Source organism: Nipponia nippon, unplaced genomic scaffold (genome assembly GCF_047370975.1).
Source record: "Nipponia nippon isolate SJK-2023a ecotype South Korea unplaced genomic scaffold, ASM4737097v1 scaffold_2, whole genome shotgun sequence".
NCBI classification, from domain to species: domain Eukaryota; kingdom Metazoa; phylum Chordata; class Aves; order Pelecaniformes; family Threskiornithidae; genus Nipponia; species Nipponia nippon.
In genome coordinates, this window is record NW_028262336.1 from 8,704,782 (window position 1) to 8,718,709 (window position 13,928).

The window sequence follows — 13,928 nt, forward strand, 5'->3', positions numbered from 1 at the left end:
AAAGTTTCCTTTCAGCCAATGCACCAAAAAAAAAAAAAAATCAAAACATTAGAAGAGACTCCAGGTTCGTTGTTTTTAATTTTTTGAAAAATAGCAATTGTTGCTCTGACAAAATTTCTCACTGTTCCACTAAGTTAAAGTTAAAACTAACAAGATACTATTACTGCAAGGAACCCCTCACGGGAATCCTGTAATACCAACTAACATGAGTTACTGTTTTAGAACATAAAAATTATTTCCCTGGTATTAATGTCTCCCTCATTCTTCTTCCCCTAACAGAGTGCATTCCAACAGTCTAAATGGCTCAACTGATAATTTGTGGGAAAACTCCATTCACATAGGTCTTTCTTTAAGAACTGCCAAATCCTAATTCCTAAATAAAGCAAAAGCTAGTGGTGATCACAGTGCCATAGCCAGAATCGCAATCCTTTTGCTGAAACAAGGAGAGATTTTGATGCATTCAGTTATCCAATTTTTTCCTTTTTATTTCACAGCTAGAAGTTTAACTTAACCACTGAGTACAACACATTAGCACTGCTGCGTGACTATTTTTGCAAACCCACAACAGAAACCTATGCCTCCCTCAACAGCTCCACAAGAAATTCTCTAGGAGTACTTAAAGAAAAAGTTTAAAAAGATCAGTCTACTGAAAAATTATTTCAGCTTGTGTCCTACAAGACACATTTGTGTCAAAATGCAAAAATTAAAGAATGACTCTTCCATAATAAAAAGAAAAGGTTTCAAATTTTATTCACTAAATCCACAGGTAACTATAAAGTTCCAAGGCTCCATGTCATGTATGCTCAGATCTAAATAAAGTATACAGAAGCACACCATTATATGTTCTGCAATTTGCAGAATAAGTGTATGTAAACATAAAGAAACACAAATTTCAAAAAGCAGCTGTCAACTTGGCAGGCTTACCAGAGAGATCTTCAGTACAAGAACAAGTTTCATCAGAAGGGATAGCAACTCATAGATGAGCCAAAAAAAAGGAAGAAAAAAAAAAGATACAAACCTCTCCATACACAGGTCTGCCAACAGATCTCAGCTCCGATCAAGCAACAAAACTCCCACTGAATGTGCTACATTGAACAGTCTGCTTCTCGCTAGTTGCAAATCACATATTACAAATTGATGCTATTTGGCACCCTTTATTGCCAGTCTACAGAAAGAAAAGAAAAGAAAACCTCTGGCAAAAGAAATTAATTCCTGCAATAGCATCCTTTGCTTTAGAGCCCACAAACGACCCCACAAGTACTGTCAAATCATCCTCCATGGTACTATAGTATACTTCTCACCTATTTGTACTGCTGACACAGAAGAGTTTCTCTGTCTTTTGCGCCTGTCTTGGGATGATGCAATTCATTCCTACCTATGAGGGACATGGCCCACGTAGGCTCTTACTTAAGGATCTAAACAAACTGACAAATGGGGACACTACACTCTTACGGGATTAAGCGAGACAAAAGAAAGCATGGAGAATGAAAGGCAAGGAGTGGTAACATAAAAGGAGGAAACTGGAAGAATTTCTGAAAAACTGAATTCCATCCTTCTCCCTCAAACTGCTCGGGAGACGTGACATGCTGGCTACAGGCAAGATACCGACATTTCTAGTGCTGCGAGAAGTGCTCTTCCTGTTCATGGAGAGAAGAGGAAAAAGTTGGTGTCTTTCGCCAGTACTAAACAACCTCAGTATTCCTTACCTTCTCCCTTATAGTTCTGAATGCAATATAAGAATCATATCCAAGACTGGACATAGTTGTGACATGAACTGGAAAAATGGAGGTAAGGAAGCCCTGCAGTTAAATGACTTGGGACATGTGTAACACTAAGCAACACTGATAAGTAGACAATCCCTAACCACTGTCCATAAATCTCCTCTCAAGGTTAAAGGTTTGCTGAAGAAGTTACTGGGCAAGATTTGTTAGTTTGTGTCATGTGACAAGATAAATAGATGGCTAATCCCTTCAGGTGTTTTTTGTTGGGTTTTGGGTTTGGCTTTTTTTTATTTTTAACATCTATAAACCACTTGCAGTAGGGTAAACATTCATGTCTCAAAGTGAGAGTAACTACCTTTAATCTTTAATATGGATTCTAAAATAATGATTTCCAATGATGCGGCCAAAAGCAAATTAAGAATTACTTATATATCCGTATACTAGGATATATATTCTGTGTTTTCATATGCTTTAAGTGAGTCTGAACATCTTTCATACACTTCATCTTAAAAGTACCCTCTTCAGGTTGATAAAACCTGAGACACTTGAGGTCTGAGTTCTTAGGATGAATATTCCATTGGTCAGGACTTATTCTAGGACTAGTCTTAAAGGACTTGGCAAAAGATCAGTATTTTAAAAGTACATTTCAAATTCTTCTGCTTTGCACCTACAGTTGTGGCAGAGATGCTTTTTTAAAATAAGTCAGCAAATGAAGTTGGATAGTAAACCTTTTTTTTTAATTGAACTTGATGTTTCACAGAAATAAACTTGATCAAGTCTGTCAAAAGTGCACATTGCCTAATGGGCAATTATTTTCTTGTATCGCTGCTTACACTGTACATTGTAAACCCTGATTTCCTATTTCATGCCAACTGATTTTTAAAGCATTTTACAGTATCCATAAGATGCGGTACAAATTAACCTTTGATTTTACATTTGTTGTACGTGAAAAATAGCTACATAAAATAAAAGTAACAGATGCTCTTCTTACTTTACTGACGGCTTGTGTCATCTTAATACCACAATAGGCTCCACATGAAGAACCTGCCAACAGGTTTACACAGGTGGGATACAGACAGCAGAGTACATGGCTTGCACAACACTCACCTGTAATCATTACTCATAACACATTCAAAGCATGTTCTTGGAGTAAAGCGCATATAGTGCTTTTAGCAAAGGGCTGGATTAGACACCTTCAGAGGTTCCTTCCCACCTGAACTATTTTAGTAGCTCAACAATGCAATTGCAAAAATCCTAAGGAGTTTTATGTAACTGGAAGAGTTGTGATGCAGTCTCCTCTCAAAGTCAGATGGCTTATCCATCATGTCAAAAGTTTATCATTCAAGTCCTGCTTTGTATCCAGTTTCTAAAGCAAAGCTGCCAACATTACAAAAATCAGCTTACCACCCACCCCAAATGAAACGTCTGGTTGGCAGAATGTGCAGGTAGGCTCTTAAAATATTTAGGACTCCTGAATGAAAAATTCCTAATGAAAAACATTTACCATAGGAACTGCAACTGCTTAAGAAACCTACATGAGACTAAAAATAAAAATTGAATGCTCAGGAGCCTTATTAGGGCTTGTGACCCCTCTTTATTACATACATACAATTTTTATATTGTTCCCTCTCAAACTATTCTCCAAGTACCTTTTCACAGGAAAGAAGCAACCGTTTTCAAGACACTGGAAGATCTGGAGTCTTCCCAGAGGTGCAAATAACTCCCAGTGACTCCCAACTCTCACCAATATTATATTTAAAAATGTCAATTGAAAATCAATTAAAAAACCCCAATAAAATAGGGCACTATAAAGTCTTAAAGTCATTTTAGTTGCCTAGATCTACTTACATTCCCACATTGAATCTCAACATTACAGATGCAACCACAGGCTGTAAAGTGCTTTAAGACACATTGAAAAAAGCCAAATATAGGAGCCATATATTATAATCACCAGGAAAAGCAACAAATCAGTCATAGTACCATACTCCAAAAAGCAATGGCTGGAAAAAAGCTGTTTAACTCCTGCCCTTTTACAATAACACATAGCAAGGGTCATGTGAGACACTTCAGTGAGCACATGGGTGATGCTTTTCAAGTACCACAGATATTTTTGCCTCCAAAGGCTCTACTATAGATTTACTGTTTCCAAGGCCTTTCAGCACAGTAAGTAACTTCACGTCGGTAACGGCAACATATTATGCAACACCCTTTCATCAAAGAAACTCGGTATGGAAGAAAACACAGTTTAGAAGCTAAATGAATGCAGGGGACAGCCGAGCTCTGAACTCAAAGCAATCGTTTTTTTTTCTCTCCCCTCCCCCCCCGCCTCACTTTTTAAAATTCGCTTAAATGTATTTTTATTGAGTGGGTTCCTGTTGTTACTTAAGCACTGATATTTTTGTTTCCCGCTTCATCCTCTAACTATCCCAGGTCTGAAGCGTCAGAGATTAGACCTCACCTGGCTGCGGAGATTTTGTTTACAAGCAAAACCGCCATCGGTAGCAAGCAGGGGAAAGCAGGCACGGGAATTAAAAAACGAATGAAAGGAAAGCCAGGAGAAGTCAATTAAAAGCGGAGAAGGGGAAGGCGGGGACCTGGAGGGAGGGGGGAAGTGAAAAAAAACGAAAAGGAAGAAGGAGAGCCGGGAGAGGAGGGGGCAGGCCTTCAGGAAGACTGTTTCAACCCCAGCGTGAGGAGGGAGCTCCAGGAGACGAGTACCTGGACTGCTGCCTGCCCCGGACGGGGTCTCCCACCACGGCTCCTCCAACGTGTCCCCCATGCTGCTGCTGCTGCCGCCGCCGCCGCCACGCGGGGAGGGCGGGACGGCGCGCGTGGCCCACGCCTGGCCCCGCCCCCCGGGGCCGCGCCTGCGCACTGGCACCGCCCGCCCGGGGGTAACGGGGGGGCGCGGCGGTCCCGGTCCCGCCTTCGCCACTTCCAGGCGGCCCGCGGGAAACGGTGCCTCGTGAACAGCCTACAAAACCTTTTCCTAAGTAATAAAAGTAGGTGTTTAAAAGGCATCGGGTTTTTTTGTTGGCTTTTTTATTGTTTTGGGGTTTTTTTTAGTGAAACATATAGATGAAGTGGTTTTTTTTTAATGAAAAATATAGATGAAGTAGGGAAAAAGAGGAAAGGAATTTAAAATATTACCCTCTCCTTCACAATATTCATTTTTTTTAATTGTCTGAATCTGGTTTGATGCTGTAAAATATCTACTTTCTTGATTAAGCTTATTCATATAATCTTTTCTGAAAAACAGATACGTATGGGAAAACATTGCGTGTTACCTTTGGAGGAACGTTACTGACTCCCTGGGAACGGGATCCTGCCCACAGTTAAGCCAGCGTCTGTCTGTCTTCACAGGAGCAGTCCCGCCTCAAGCCCGGGCACTTGCACGCCGCAGCACACCCCGAAGCCAGCTGTGGAAGTAAAACAGACGAGTGTAAGGACATGAATTCATCATAAGGTGGCACTGTCAATCCACGTACAAATTACTTGAATCATTTTTCCTACCTTTCATAGAAGTATACTATTTTTTTTTTTTCCTCTGAGGGTGTAGACGGGTAAGGAATGTGCGTGATCGAGAGCTTTAGCGTTGTTCTACATAGTGTTACTGACGAACATTACCAGATGATTTTTAGCCCTTGGAAACAGGGTTCTGTGTAAAACTGGTGAATTTTATCTCCGACTTGTGGAGTATAGCCTGGCAAAATATTGACTGTAGTGGAAGTCACTTAATATCCAAACCTATACATAGCAAATTAGTTCACCTTGATGAAAACCGAAAATATTCAAATTTTTCACAGAATGGCTTCCCTGCCGGGCGGGGAAACCGATTCCTAAGTCTTCTAGAGGAAGGTATCTGCAGCTGTTGGTGACCTGAACCGGCGGTAGGGCCTTCCCCCACCACCCGACCCGAAACACCACAGGAGGGGGCAGGCAGCCGGACGCAGCCCGCAGCAGCGGCGGGTCTCTGTCAGCCCGTCCCAGCCCGCGGCGGGGCAGCTCCCGCTCCCCGGGGGAGAGCCCCGTAACCGCAGCCTCTCTCCGGTCACTGCTGAGGACCTGCTCACGCCCCGCTTCCCCGCAGGGAGCCCGGCGCTGGCTCAGGTGAACGCCGTGAGGGCGCGGCAACAAACCCCGCCTCACCCCGGCTCCCGCCTTTTCTCCTCAGGAAGGCACCGCCCTTCTCCCTTGCCAGGCTTCCGCGCTTTGCGGCGGGCACCCTCACTTCACGACAGCACGGGAGAGGCGGGGATGGGAGCCGGTGCGTGTCGAAGGAGGGGTGTCGGGAAAAAAGAAAACCACCACCCGACCGCGCTTTACGGCCGAGCGGGGAGGTACGTCAACAGCTATGGCGGAAGGGGAAGAGGCTCTGCCGCCGTCGAGCAGCTGGTGAGTTACGGGGGTGTCGGTGCCCTTCCTCTTGCTCCCGTCCCTCCCCTCCTCCGCCGCGGGGCCGAGGAGGAGGCGGCCAGAGGGGAGGGGTCGGTAGGCGAGAGGGGCCGAACCCCCCCCCGCCTTCCCGGGACCCGCCGCACTTGGGCTGTGGGCGTGGGGCTGAGGCGCGTCGGGAGGGGGCGGGGGGGTCCGTGGCCCCGCCGCCCCGGGGCGCTCGGCGGGGACAGGGTGGCCGAGGGAGCTCCCCGGGGCGGGGGCGGCCCCCCTGTGGCCCCCCACCCGCCCGCCGGGCCCGGCAGGCCCCAGCGCGGCGGGAGGCTGGGGCGAGGCGCCCCGGGGCAAACGCCCCTGGGCGCTTGGTAGCCCCCGGGTCCCGAGGGAGGAAGCGCCGCCGTCAAAACGAGGGCGAGACGGGGCGGCCTCCGGCCGTGCCCAGCCCGGAGCGAGGCGGTTGCTCCGGTTGAAAATGACAGCTTTAACAGGCGGTAGGAGCTGCTCGATGCGTGCGTCTCTCTGCCTGGAGTGGAGTCGCTTTGTTCAGTTCAGCTTCTCCTTTCTCTGCCTGCCTGCTCAAGCACAGGTGACAACAATAGGTCCCAGCTTGTTTTCTGAATGATTTTGCTCGCCACCCTCCTCTAGCGCACCTATTACTTATAAAGTATTTTACGTTGAACCTCTAGGACAAGAATAGAGACTTTCTGGAGCGTGTATAGGATCATTTTGATGGTAACAGTGATGTGATTTTAGTATTTGTTGCATGCGTATTCACTGAAGATTGCTGAGGCTTAAATAAACATTGTATTTAAATACTGAAGCTATTCTTACTGCACCCCACACCTCCATTCCCGTGCATCTTCACTTTGTTTTTCTCTTTGCACTTCTGCATTGCATGTGATTTCTTTTCTTTCTGTGGTTCTGTGCCACAGCATTGCTTTTTTTCCTTTCCATGTACATGCTTTTCAAACAGCTACCTTACAGACCTGCTTTTTATGATAATTTCCAATCTCATTTCTTTGCGTCTACACTTTATTTTATGTGGCGGATTCAAAGTTTCTTGCCTGCTATGCTCAGCCTTCTTTGCACTTAGTTATCTCACTGTAGAGAAGCCAGAACTGATGCACATGCAGGTGTAGCTGGTATCTTCTCTGTCTAGGTTGGGTCTACAAATACAGCTCTTGGATAAAACAATTAAGTATTGTTTATTAGCAAATGAAAATAAATCGGTGTCGTTTTTTAGCCTTTTCTTGCTTTTAGTTACACCTTGAAAATTTATGAAGCACTTTCTATAGGTACAGTGTTGCATAAACATAATTTCTAAATACAGACCTGACTGTTGGGATGTATAATTACAAAGTTAAGGAGAGACTCATTGACAATTGCTGTCTTGACACTTTGAAATATAACCCTGGACATGGAATAAGAACTGTGTTGAAATATCTCTGAAAAAATACTTCAAACCTCTTTTATTACTAATGTTGAAAGAATATTACAATCTCCCAGATCACAACAAACTGCTAAAATTCCTGGTCAAGAACGAAGCACAAGTGCAGTTTCCAGATATATTTCAAAGCGCAGCCTGCGTTGTTACTGTTCTGTGACTGGCAGTTTCAAAATGTAGGTATAGTAAATTTGATATGCTGCTACTACTACTAGAAAAGGCAAACTTGAAGGCATTCATTAGAAGAGATTTTGTAAGTCTTTGTGGGAACAGTTCAAGAGGTTTATGCTTAAATGCGACATTAATATGCCAGAATACATCCTGTTACTAGAGCTGTACCCTGTTGGTAACATGAAGTTGTATTCCTTGTTGCTTGTTTAGAAACTTCACATGGCTTTTTGGTTTGGTTGTTGTGTTTTGGCTTTTTGTTATGTTGTTTGGTTTTTTTTTTAAAGCCAGTTTCAGTGAAATATTTTCATGTATTGATTTAAACTGTTGTATACATATCTGAATGCTGTTGAACAGTTGTCTTTCTAAGTATAATATGTATCTTTCAAATGAGGTTTTTGGTGTAAATTACTACATTATCACAGTTTTGAAGTATATAGGATTGTGCAATAACATTTCACGTTTAAAAAAATCCAGCAGAAACATAAAATTACGCGTACACCTGAACTCTGTTGGGAGCAAAACTGGTAGTGCTGATTCCTTGTCCTCTATTCAGTTCCTTAGGGGAATTCAAAGGCAGATGTAATTTTGTGTTCAGAGACTGTGACAACACCTTGAGTATGTAGAATCTAGACATGCTTATTAACAGAAAATGCCCTCTTTTTTTCCTGTGTCAACCTGGCATGCAGTGCTGGTATAAGTGATTGGGGGGGGGCACAAACTAATGATGAGTTAAACCCCTCAACATCCGTACTGACTGCTTGGTGTTTTGTTTAACAAAAACCAGGGAAATTTGCCACGGTACAATGCAATTTAAAAAAAACAACCAAACAATAACCCCAAAAAACCCCAACACTCCCCCCCAACTTATTGTATAGAGTTATTGAAAGATGAGACTGTCAGCTTTTTCTTCAGTAAATACAGAAATTTTATCAACAGTTTTGATATAAAAATGAGTAAAATCTGTCAGACCTTGTTTATTAAATATTTCTTTTTAGCTATTTGGCATGTTCTCAAAAATTAATTTGAGAAATTGCCAGCAGTATTTGATGCTGGAAGACATATCTGTGTTCAAAGCTAAGAATGCTGTGAAACACAAAGGAGGCAGTCTGCTTTCAAGCTGTGCTGTAAAATCTTAATTTCTTTTTTTTTGTCTGCTTATTTGATTATTTTAACCATCATTTTAGTCAATATAGTACATCTAGTCAATAGAATGTATAGATGCAAACAAACTGGTCCGTTATTAGTTAAAATGTTTGTAATTGGAAGTTATAGTTTTTTTCTCTCCTTGATTATCAAGGAAATAAATGATTTGGACTTAATTTTTCTTGTTCAGGTTCTCAAACAGATGAAGATATAAACAGTTATGAATTAATTTCTAAAAACTTTTTGCAGATGTTTGTTTAATACTCAAGCTTCAGGGAACTTGATCAAGGAGTATTTTTTATTTTAAGATCTATACTTTGAAAGTTAAGACCTGAACTGACTAAATATAACTGTAACCACAGATGGAATTGTTCCTGTGCATTTAACTTTGCATTGGAGTCATTCATCTTACGGGTCCCAAAAGACACTCCAGCTGTTTCAGACAACAGGGTGACAAAACTAGTACATATATCTTTTTTCTGTGCTCAGAATCTGGCTTGTTAGTGCTTGGAGCCATGGTATTTCCTCTGAAAGCACACGAACAAAAAAATCTTTTGCGGTTAACTGCAAAATTAACACACTTGAGGAAAAAATAGAGGTAAAGTCAGGGAGTTACTGTTTTCCTCAAAATTCCATGGGAAAAAAAAAAGAATATTCAATGGTGTTCTGAATACAATGGATATTTTGAAGTAAATGTGAGGGATTGATTTTTGTTTGTTTGTTTTCAATAGAGAACAAACACTCCTCATTACTTCGATTTAATGTAGCTCTTGTTGAGGCTTTTTTCCGGTAGTCGAAGAATCCTAAATTAGAAGTAGGAATCAGAGTAACTAGGTTATATAAAAGCGAGGGGCGGGGGGGGGGGTTATATAGATAGTTTTCTGTGGTGGGAAGCTGTGTTCTTTGCTGTGGGAAGGTAGAATGTTGACTATAAAAATAAATTTCTATTAGCCATTGACTTTGGAAATTTTCACGAGCACTATTCACTTGCCCAGTTTTCTTTTAAGTAAAGCTTATTTGCAATTACTGCATGTTATAAACCTGTATGCTATTGTGAGCTTTTTCAAGTATTTTGCTTAAAATGCTTACAACAAAAATAATAAAAATATATTAGATTAAATTAGTCCAATCTGGCACTAACATGGATATGTACAGGCAGCCCTCATAATGGTGATGGCAGCATTGTGATATATGTGCCTGTCTTTCTCTTTGCATGCTACAATTATCAGAAATACGTGAAAACTTGCAGACTGGATGTGTTTGATATTCTAGGAGACAGCGACTTTGTAGAAACTAAAACTGACTGTACTCTTGGCAAGGGTTCAAGCTGGTAGCAGCCTTGCTTCTGATTTAGGGAAAACAGGAATGATGTGTGAAGATGTTTAGGAAATACTACTGAATACTACTACACTGAAAGTGGTGGTGGCCTGCTAGAGCATATCATGAGCAGCTATGATCAGTGTGTCCCTTGAGGAGTGTGGGAGAAAATAATCCAAGCAGCTTTTCAAGCGTTACACCAGCATTGGGTCAATGGTCAGAATATGGGAAGCAGTTTGGTAAGCAGTATAATCGAAGTGGAAGTATGTGTTTTAAGCCTCTCTCAGGCCACTGAGTAATATCTTTAACAGGCAGGTGTGTCATAGTAGATTCAGTGTATATGGAAAAAGACTGATCATCTTGTTTTGGACTGATACGTGCGTTTTAGATAATGAATTTGGTACATGTAGAAGATACCTGTTGGCCTGTGAAAATAATAAATTAGTATTAGAAGTGTGCCCATCACAAATTAAAGCTTTAAACTTTTGAAGCATTTTTTTCCAAAAACGCGCTTTGACTTGGAAGAAGCAGTTCGAAGGGATTTGTCTTTCCTAATAACAAATAAGCAAACATAATGACTTTAGCAGATACGTTCCAGGCATTGTAATCTACTGATTGATTACAGTTTTCTTCATATTATACGTCTTTTCCTATGTATTTGTAGTTCATCAAAACAGTTCCTACTATCTTTTCCCTGCTGTTCACATCCCCACAATTTCTTAATCTCTTCATTAATATTTATGTTACTGTTACCAACTACCTCAGTGATATATAAATAAAATAAATAGTACTTAAAAAAAAATGAAGCTGAAGTCCCAACAGTTGATCAATTTTTTTATTGCCTCCAGCTCGCTGTCAGATGTGAATTGTTTTGGCTTAAAAAAAAAAAATCATGTTGAATGTCTGTGCAAGTAGTTACCTATTGATTATAATATGTCACTGGACTGGCATGAGTTTCAGAGATCCTTGTGTAAGTATGGAAATTTGCTCCAGATACACTAATAGCAGCATTGTGCATTATGAGATTTAGAACAGTATGTCTTGTGGGAATTAACCTTTCGGGCCATGGCTTGGGTATAGGCTGGAATTGTACACATCTAACCAAAATTTAGGATAGTGTCTACAATTAGGCAGTGGTAGAGCAGAAAGAAGGATGTTCGGGTCTGGAGGAGTTTGCCTATAAAGAGGAGCGCTGCATTCCTTCCAAAGTAAGTGTAATAGTTGCTGTCCATATGAACAGGAAACTTCCTAGCTGATCTTAACTCATGGAAGACAAGGATCCAGATTGCTAGCAGTTTGCTGGAACATTTATAGCACAGACTGAAATAAGGTAAAACACAGCCGGTGGACATGTGTTAAAGTATCAAAATCACTTTGCAAGTTAGCGTGAATAGAATATTTATTAGAAAATAATTTTTCTTAATCTTTGAGAAGTCCTCACTTCTAGCCTGTGAACAGTCTTGGGAGTGGATGGAGGAAAAGAATAGCTAATTAAATCATAAATAGAATAATGCAATTTTCCCCCCCCCTCCCGCTGTTATTTCATTTAACTCAATGTGGTAATGCATCGTGTCTCTTCATGTGGGAGATGGGCATATCAGATTCTTACTTTTTGAAGTGAAGTAATAAAGCTAGCATTTGCCCGTCATCTTCACAGTGTACAAAGTGCGGATGACAGTACTTGTGAATAAGATTTTGCAAATAGTAATATATTATCAAACAAACAGAGGAAGCGCGCATTCACAGATAACGGGTTGAAGTTGATCTTGATGTTAACCCATGCATAGTTTTTTAAGCTGTGAATATTAGGTATGAGTAACTTGTAGAATTAGTGCTCATGGGTCTGTGAAACGTTCTTGGCCAGGTGTATTTTTGTAGTTGGTGTAGATGTGTTTTTAAGTGTTGTTTCACATATATTAAATTACTTTTTTTAATTAAATTACTTTTAATTTTATTTGGAGGGCATAGAAACCAAATTTAAGTATTGCAATTTAAGACCTTTCCACCTGAAATACAATGTGGATGAGCTGTTGCATTCATTTCCATGTGCCTATTGAATACTTGGATAATATTTATAGCAACTAATCATATTTTGTGTGCTATAATTCAAGGGCTAGCTGTTGCTCTCTAGTCTGTTTGCCATACATGGTGTGCACAGAAACCTGCAATATGTCTAAGAGCATCTAGCTCTCTTCAGCTGATGTTTGATGTTGGCTTCTGTTGAAGTTAGATCATCCCAGAGTTCATGCAGTTCTGCCGAGTGCTAGGTCTCTTTCTGTAAATGTCCTGGAAATACTTGATTTTTATTCAGGGTGAACTGATTTGGTGGTTTTAATTTTTCCAGTGTTGATTGTTATATACACAGTCTTACAACAGGATAGGTGATGGATGCGCAAGTGTGCTTGTGTATTTCTTCCACCCCCGTTTCTGTCTCAGGAAGGGGATATTCACCCGTGCAGCCTGTAGTTCTATAAGTGGGCTTTGGGATTTTTTTTTTTAAATACTAAAAATACAAGAAAACAAGGCAAGTCAGTCTCTTTGTAGACTGTACTTTCTTTTATCCAAATTCGCAAAATTACTTGAGGAAAACAGACTATTGTGCCCCAGTGTATGTTTGAAATATGATTTACAGTGCTACCAAAAAGTACTGGCAAAGAAACTGGCTGATACAATCCAAGGAAAATGCCTACTCTGCAAACTTATAAATACTTTGAGAAGTCTTAAGTAAGCCTAGCTTATTGCTTATTCTTAAGTATATACATACATTCTTACAGGATTGAGATTTTAATCTATCAAAAAGGGTGGTATTTAGAAAATCAGAAATTTGTGTGTTAAGCTTTCAGAAGACCAAACTTGAGAAGCTTTATATCAAAGAGTGAGTTGTGGAGATATGCAAATTAAAGAAGCAGACAGAGCTCAACAGCTGACATTCTTTTTTCCATGGGTATTTGGAATTGACTACATAGTATGTAACATGGATTAATTGAGAATTGTACTGATAACACTTTAACATCTGTTATTACACATGTATAAATAGATGTGTTGTTCATGAGGAACGCCTCTTGCTGGAGTATCTGTCCTGAATAAACAATCGCATTCTATGTTTTGCTCTGGCTATAAACCTCCTGGGTGTGTGTTTAACTCCTCGGGTATATGAAGCAAAGCCTTTCTTAAGGCATATGTCAGAGCTAGTAGAGAACAGTGAAGAGGATACAGAAAGGGAGAAGTTTTGCCTACGGGACCTATGTATCACTGCCATTGCTATTTTTCCAGTGAATCTGGTGTTTTGCCACTGCTGTGCTACATAATATTGAAATTCCTGAAATCATCAGATGTGATTCTCTCGCTGTTGACAGCATGGAACCGTTGAAACAGTCTGCAGAAGTTATCAAAGAGATTGTAAAGTAATAATTTCTGAATGCATACCTTCTTACCTGTAATGCTTATGAAATTTTGTTGTCTTACTGTGGCAACTTAAAGTATCATTACTGTTTGACTGTCTTGTGAATTTGTGAATTTTGCTACTTTTTATACTACTATTAACATTTTCATATGTTTTAATTTAGTCTTGTGCACATGTCTACACTTACGGTACTAGAACTTAATAGTTAACTAAACCTGAGTTTGACTAAAAGGTCCTTTCCCATTTCAGGGAAAGATGGCGTTAAAAGCTGACTGTTCTAAACGGTTGAAATAAGTTTTCTGTTTTCTAGGTCATGTAGTATTTTAAAGAACTC

General features: G+C 40.6%; 3 protein-coding genes across 12 annotated transcripts in view; 2 read left to right on the top strand and 1 right to left on the bottom strand.

The window, feature by feature from the left end:
- Positions 1-1,134, top strand: part of FILIP1L (filamin A interacting protein 1 like) — a 210,949-nt gene extending 209,815 nt beyond the window's left edge. For 5 of the 6 annotated variants that reach the window (XM_009466698.2, XM_087757110.1, XM_087757111.1 and 2 more), the window contains one exon: positions 280-1,134. In XM_009466698.2, coding sequence (XP_009464973.2) covers positions 280-370 — 91 coding nt within the window. In that variant the 3' untranslated portion in view covers positions 371-1,134. The remainder of the gene's footprint in view (positions 1-279) is intronic. The other variant, XM_087757109.1, reaches the window with a different exon arrangement.
- Positions 1-2,748, bottom strand: part of CMSS1 (cms1 ribosomal small subunit homolog) — a 245,966-nt gene extending 243,218 nt beyond the window's left edge. Inside the window, exon 1 of the mRNA XM_087757123.1 lies at positions 2,713-2,748. Coding sequence (XP_087613249.1) covers positions 2,713-2,733 — 21 coding nt within the window. The 5' untranslated portion in view covers positions 2,734-2,748. The remainder of the gene's footprint in view (positions 1-2,712) is intronic.
- A 3,181-nt stretch (positions 2,749-5,929) lies between these two features.
- The window catches only part of TBC1D23 (TBC1 domain family member 23), a 37,131-nt gene continuing 29,132 nt past the window's right edge, over positions 5,930-13,928 (top strand). For 3 of the 5 annotated variants that reach the window (XR_015704663.1, XM_087757116.1, XM_087757117.1), the window contains exons 1-2: positions 5,998-6,116; positions 13,465-13,595. Coding sequence is in view for 4 of the 5 variants with exons in the window: in XM_087757116.1 (XP_087613242.1) it covers positions 13,549-13,595 (47 nt within the window). In the remaining variant the exon portion in view is untranslated. Of the gene's footprint in view, positions 6,117-13,464; positions 13,596-13,928 lie in introns of all 5 variants that reach the window. The other 2 variants (XM_009466699.2, XM_009466700.2) reach the window with 2 other exon arrangements.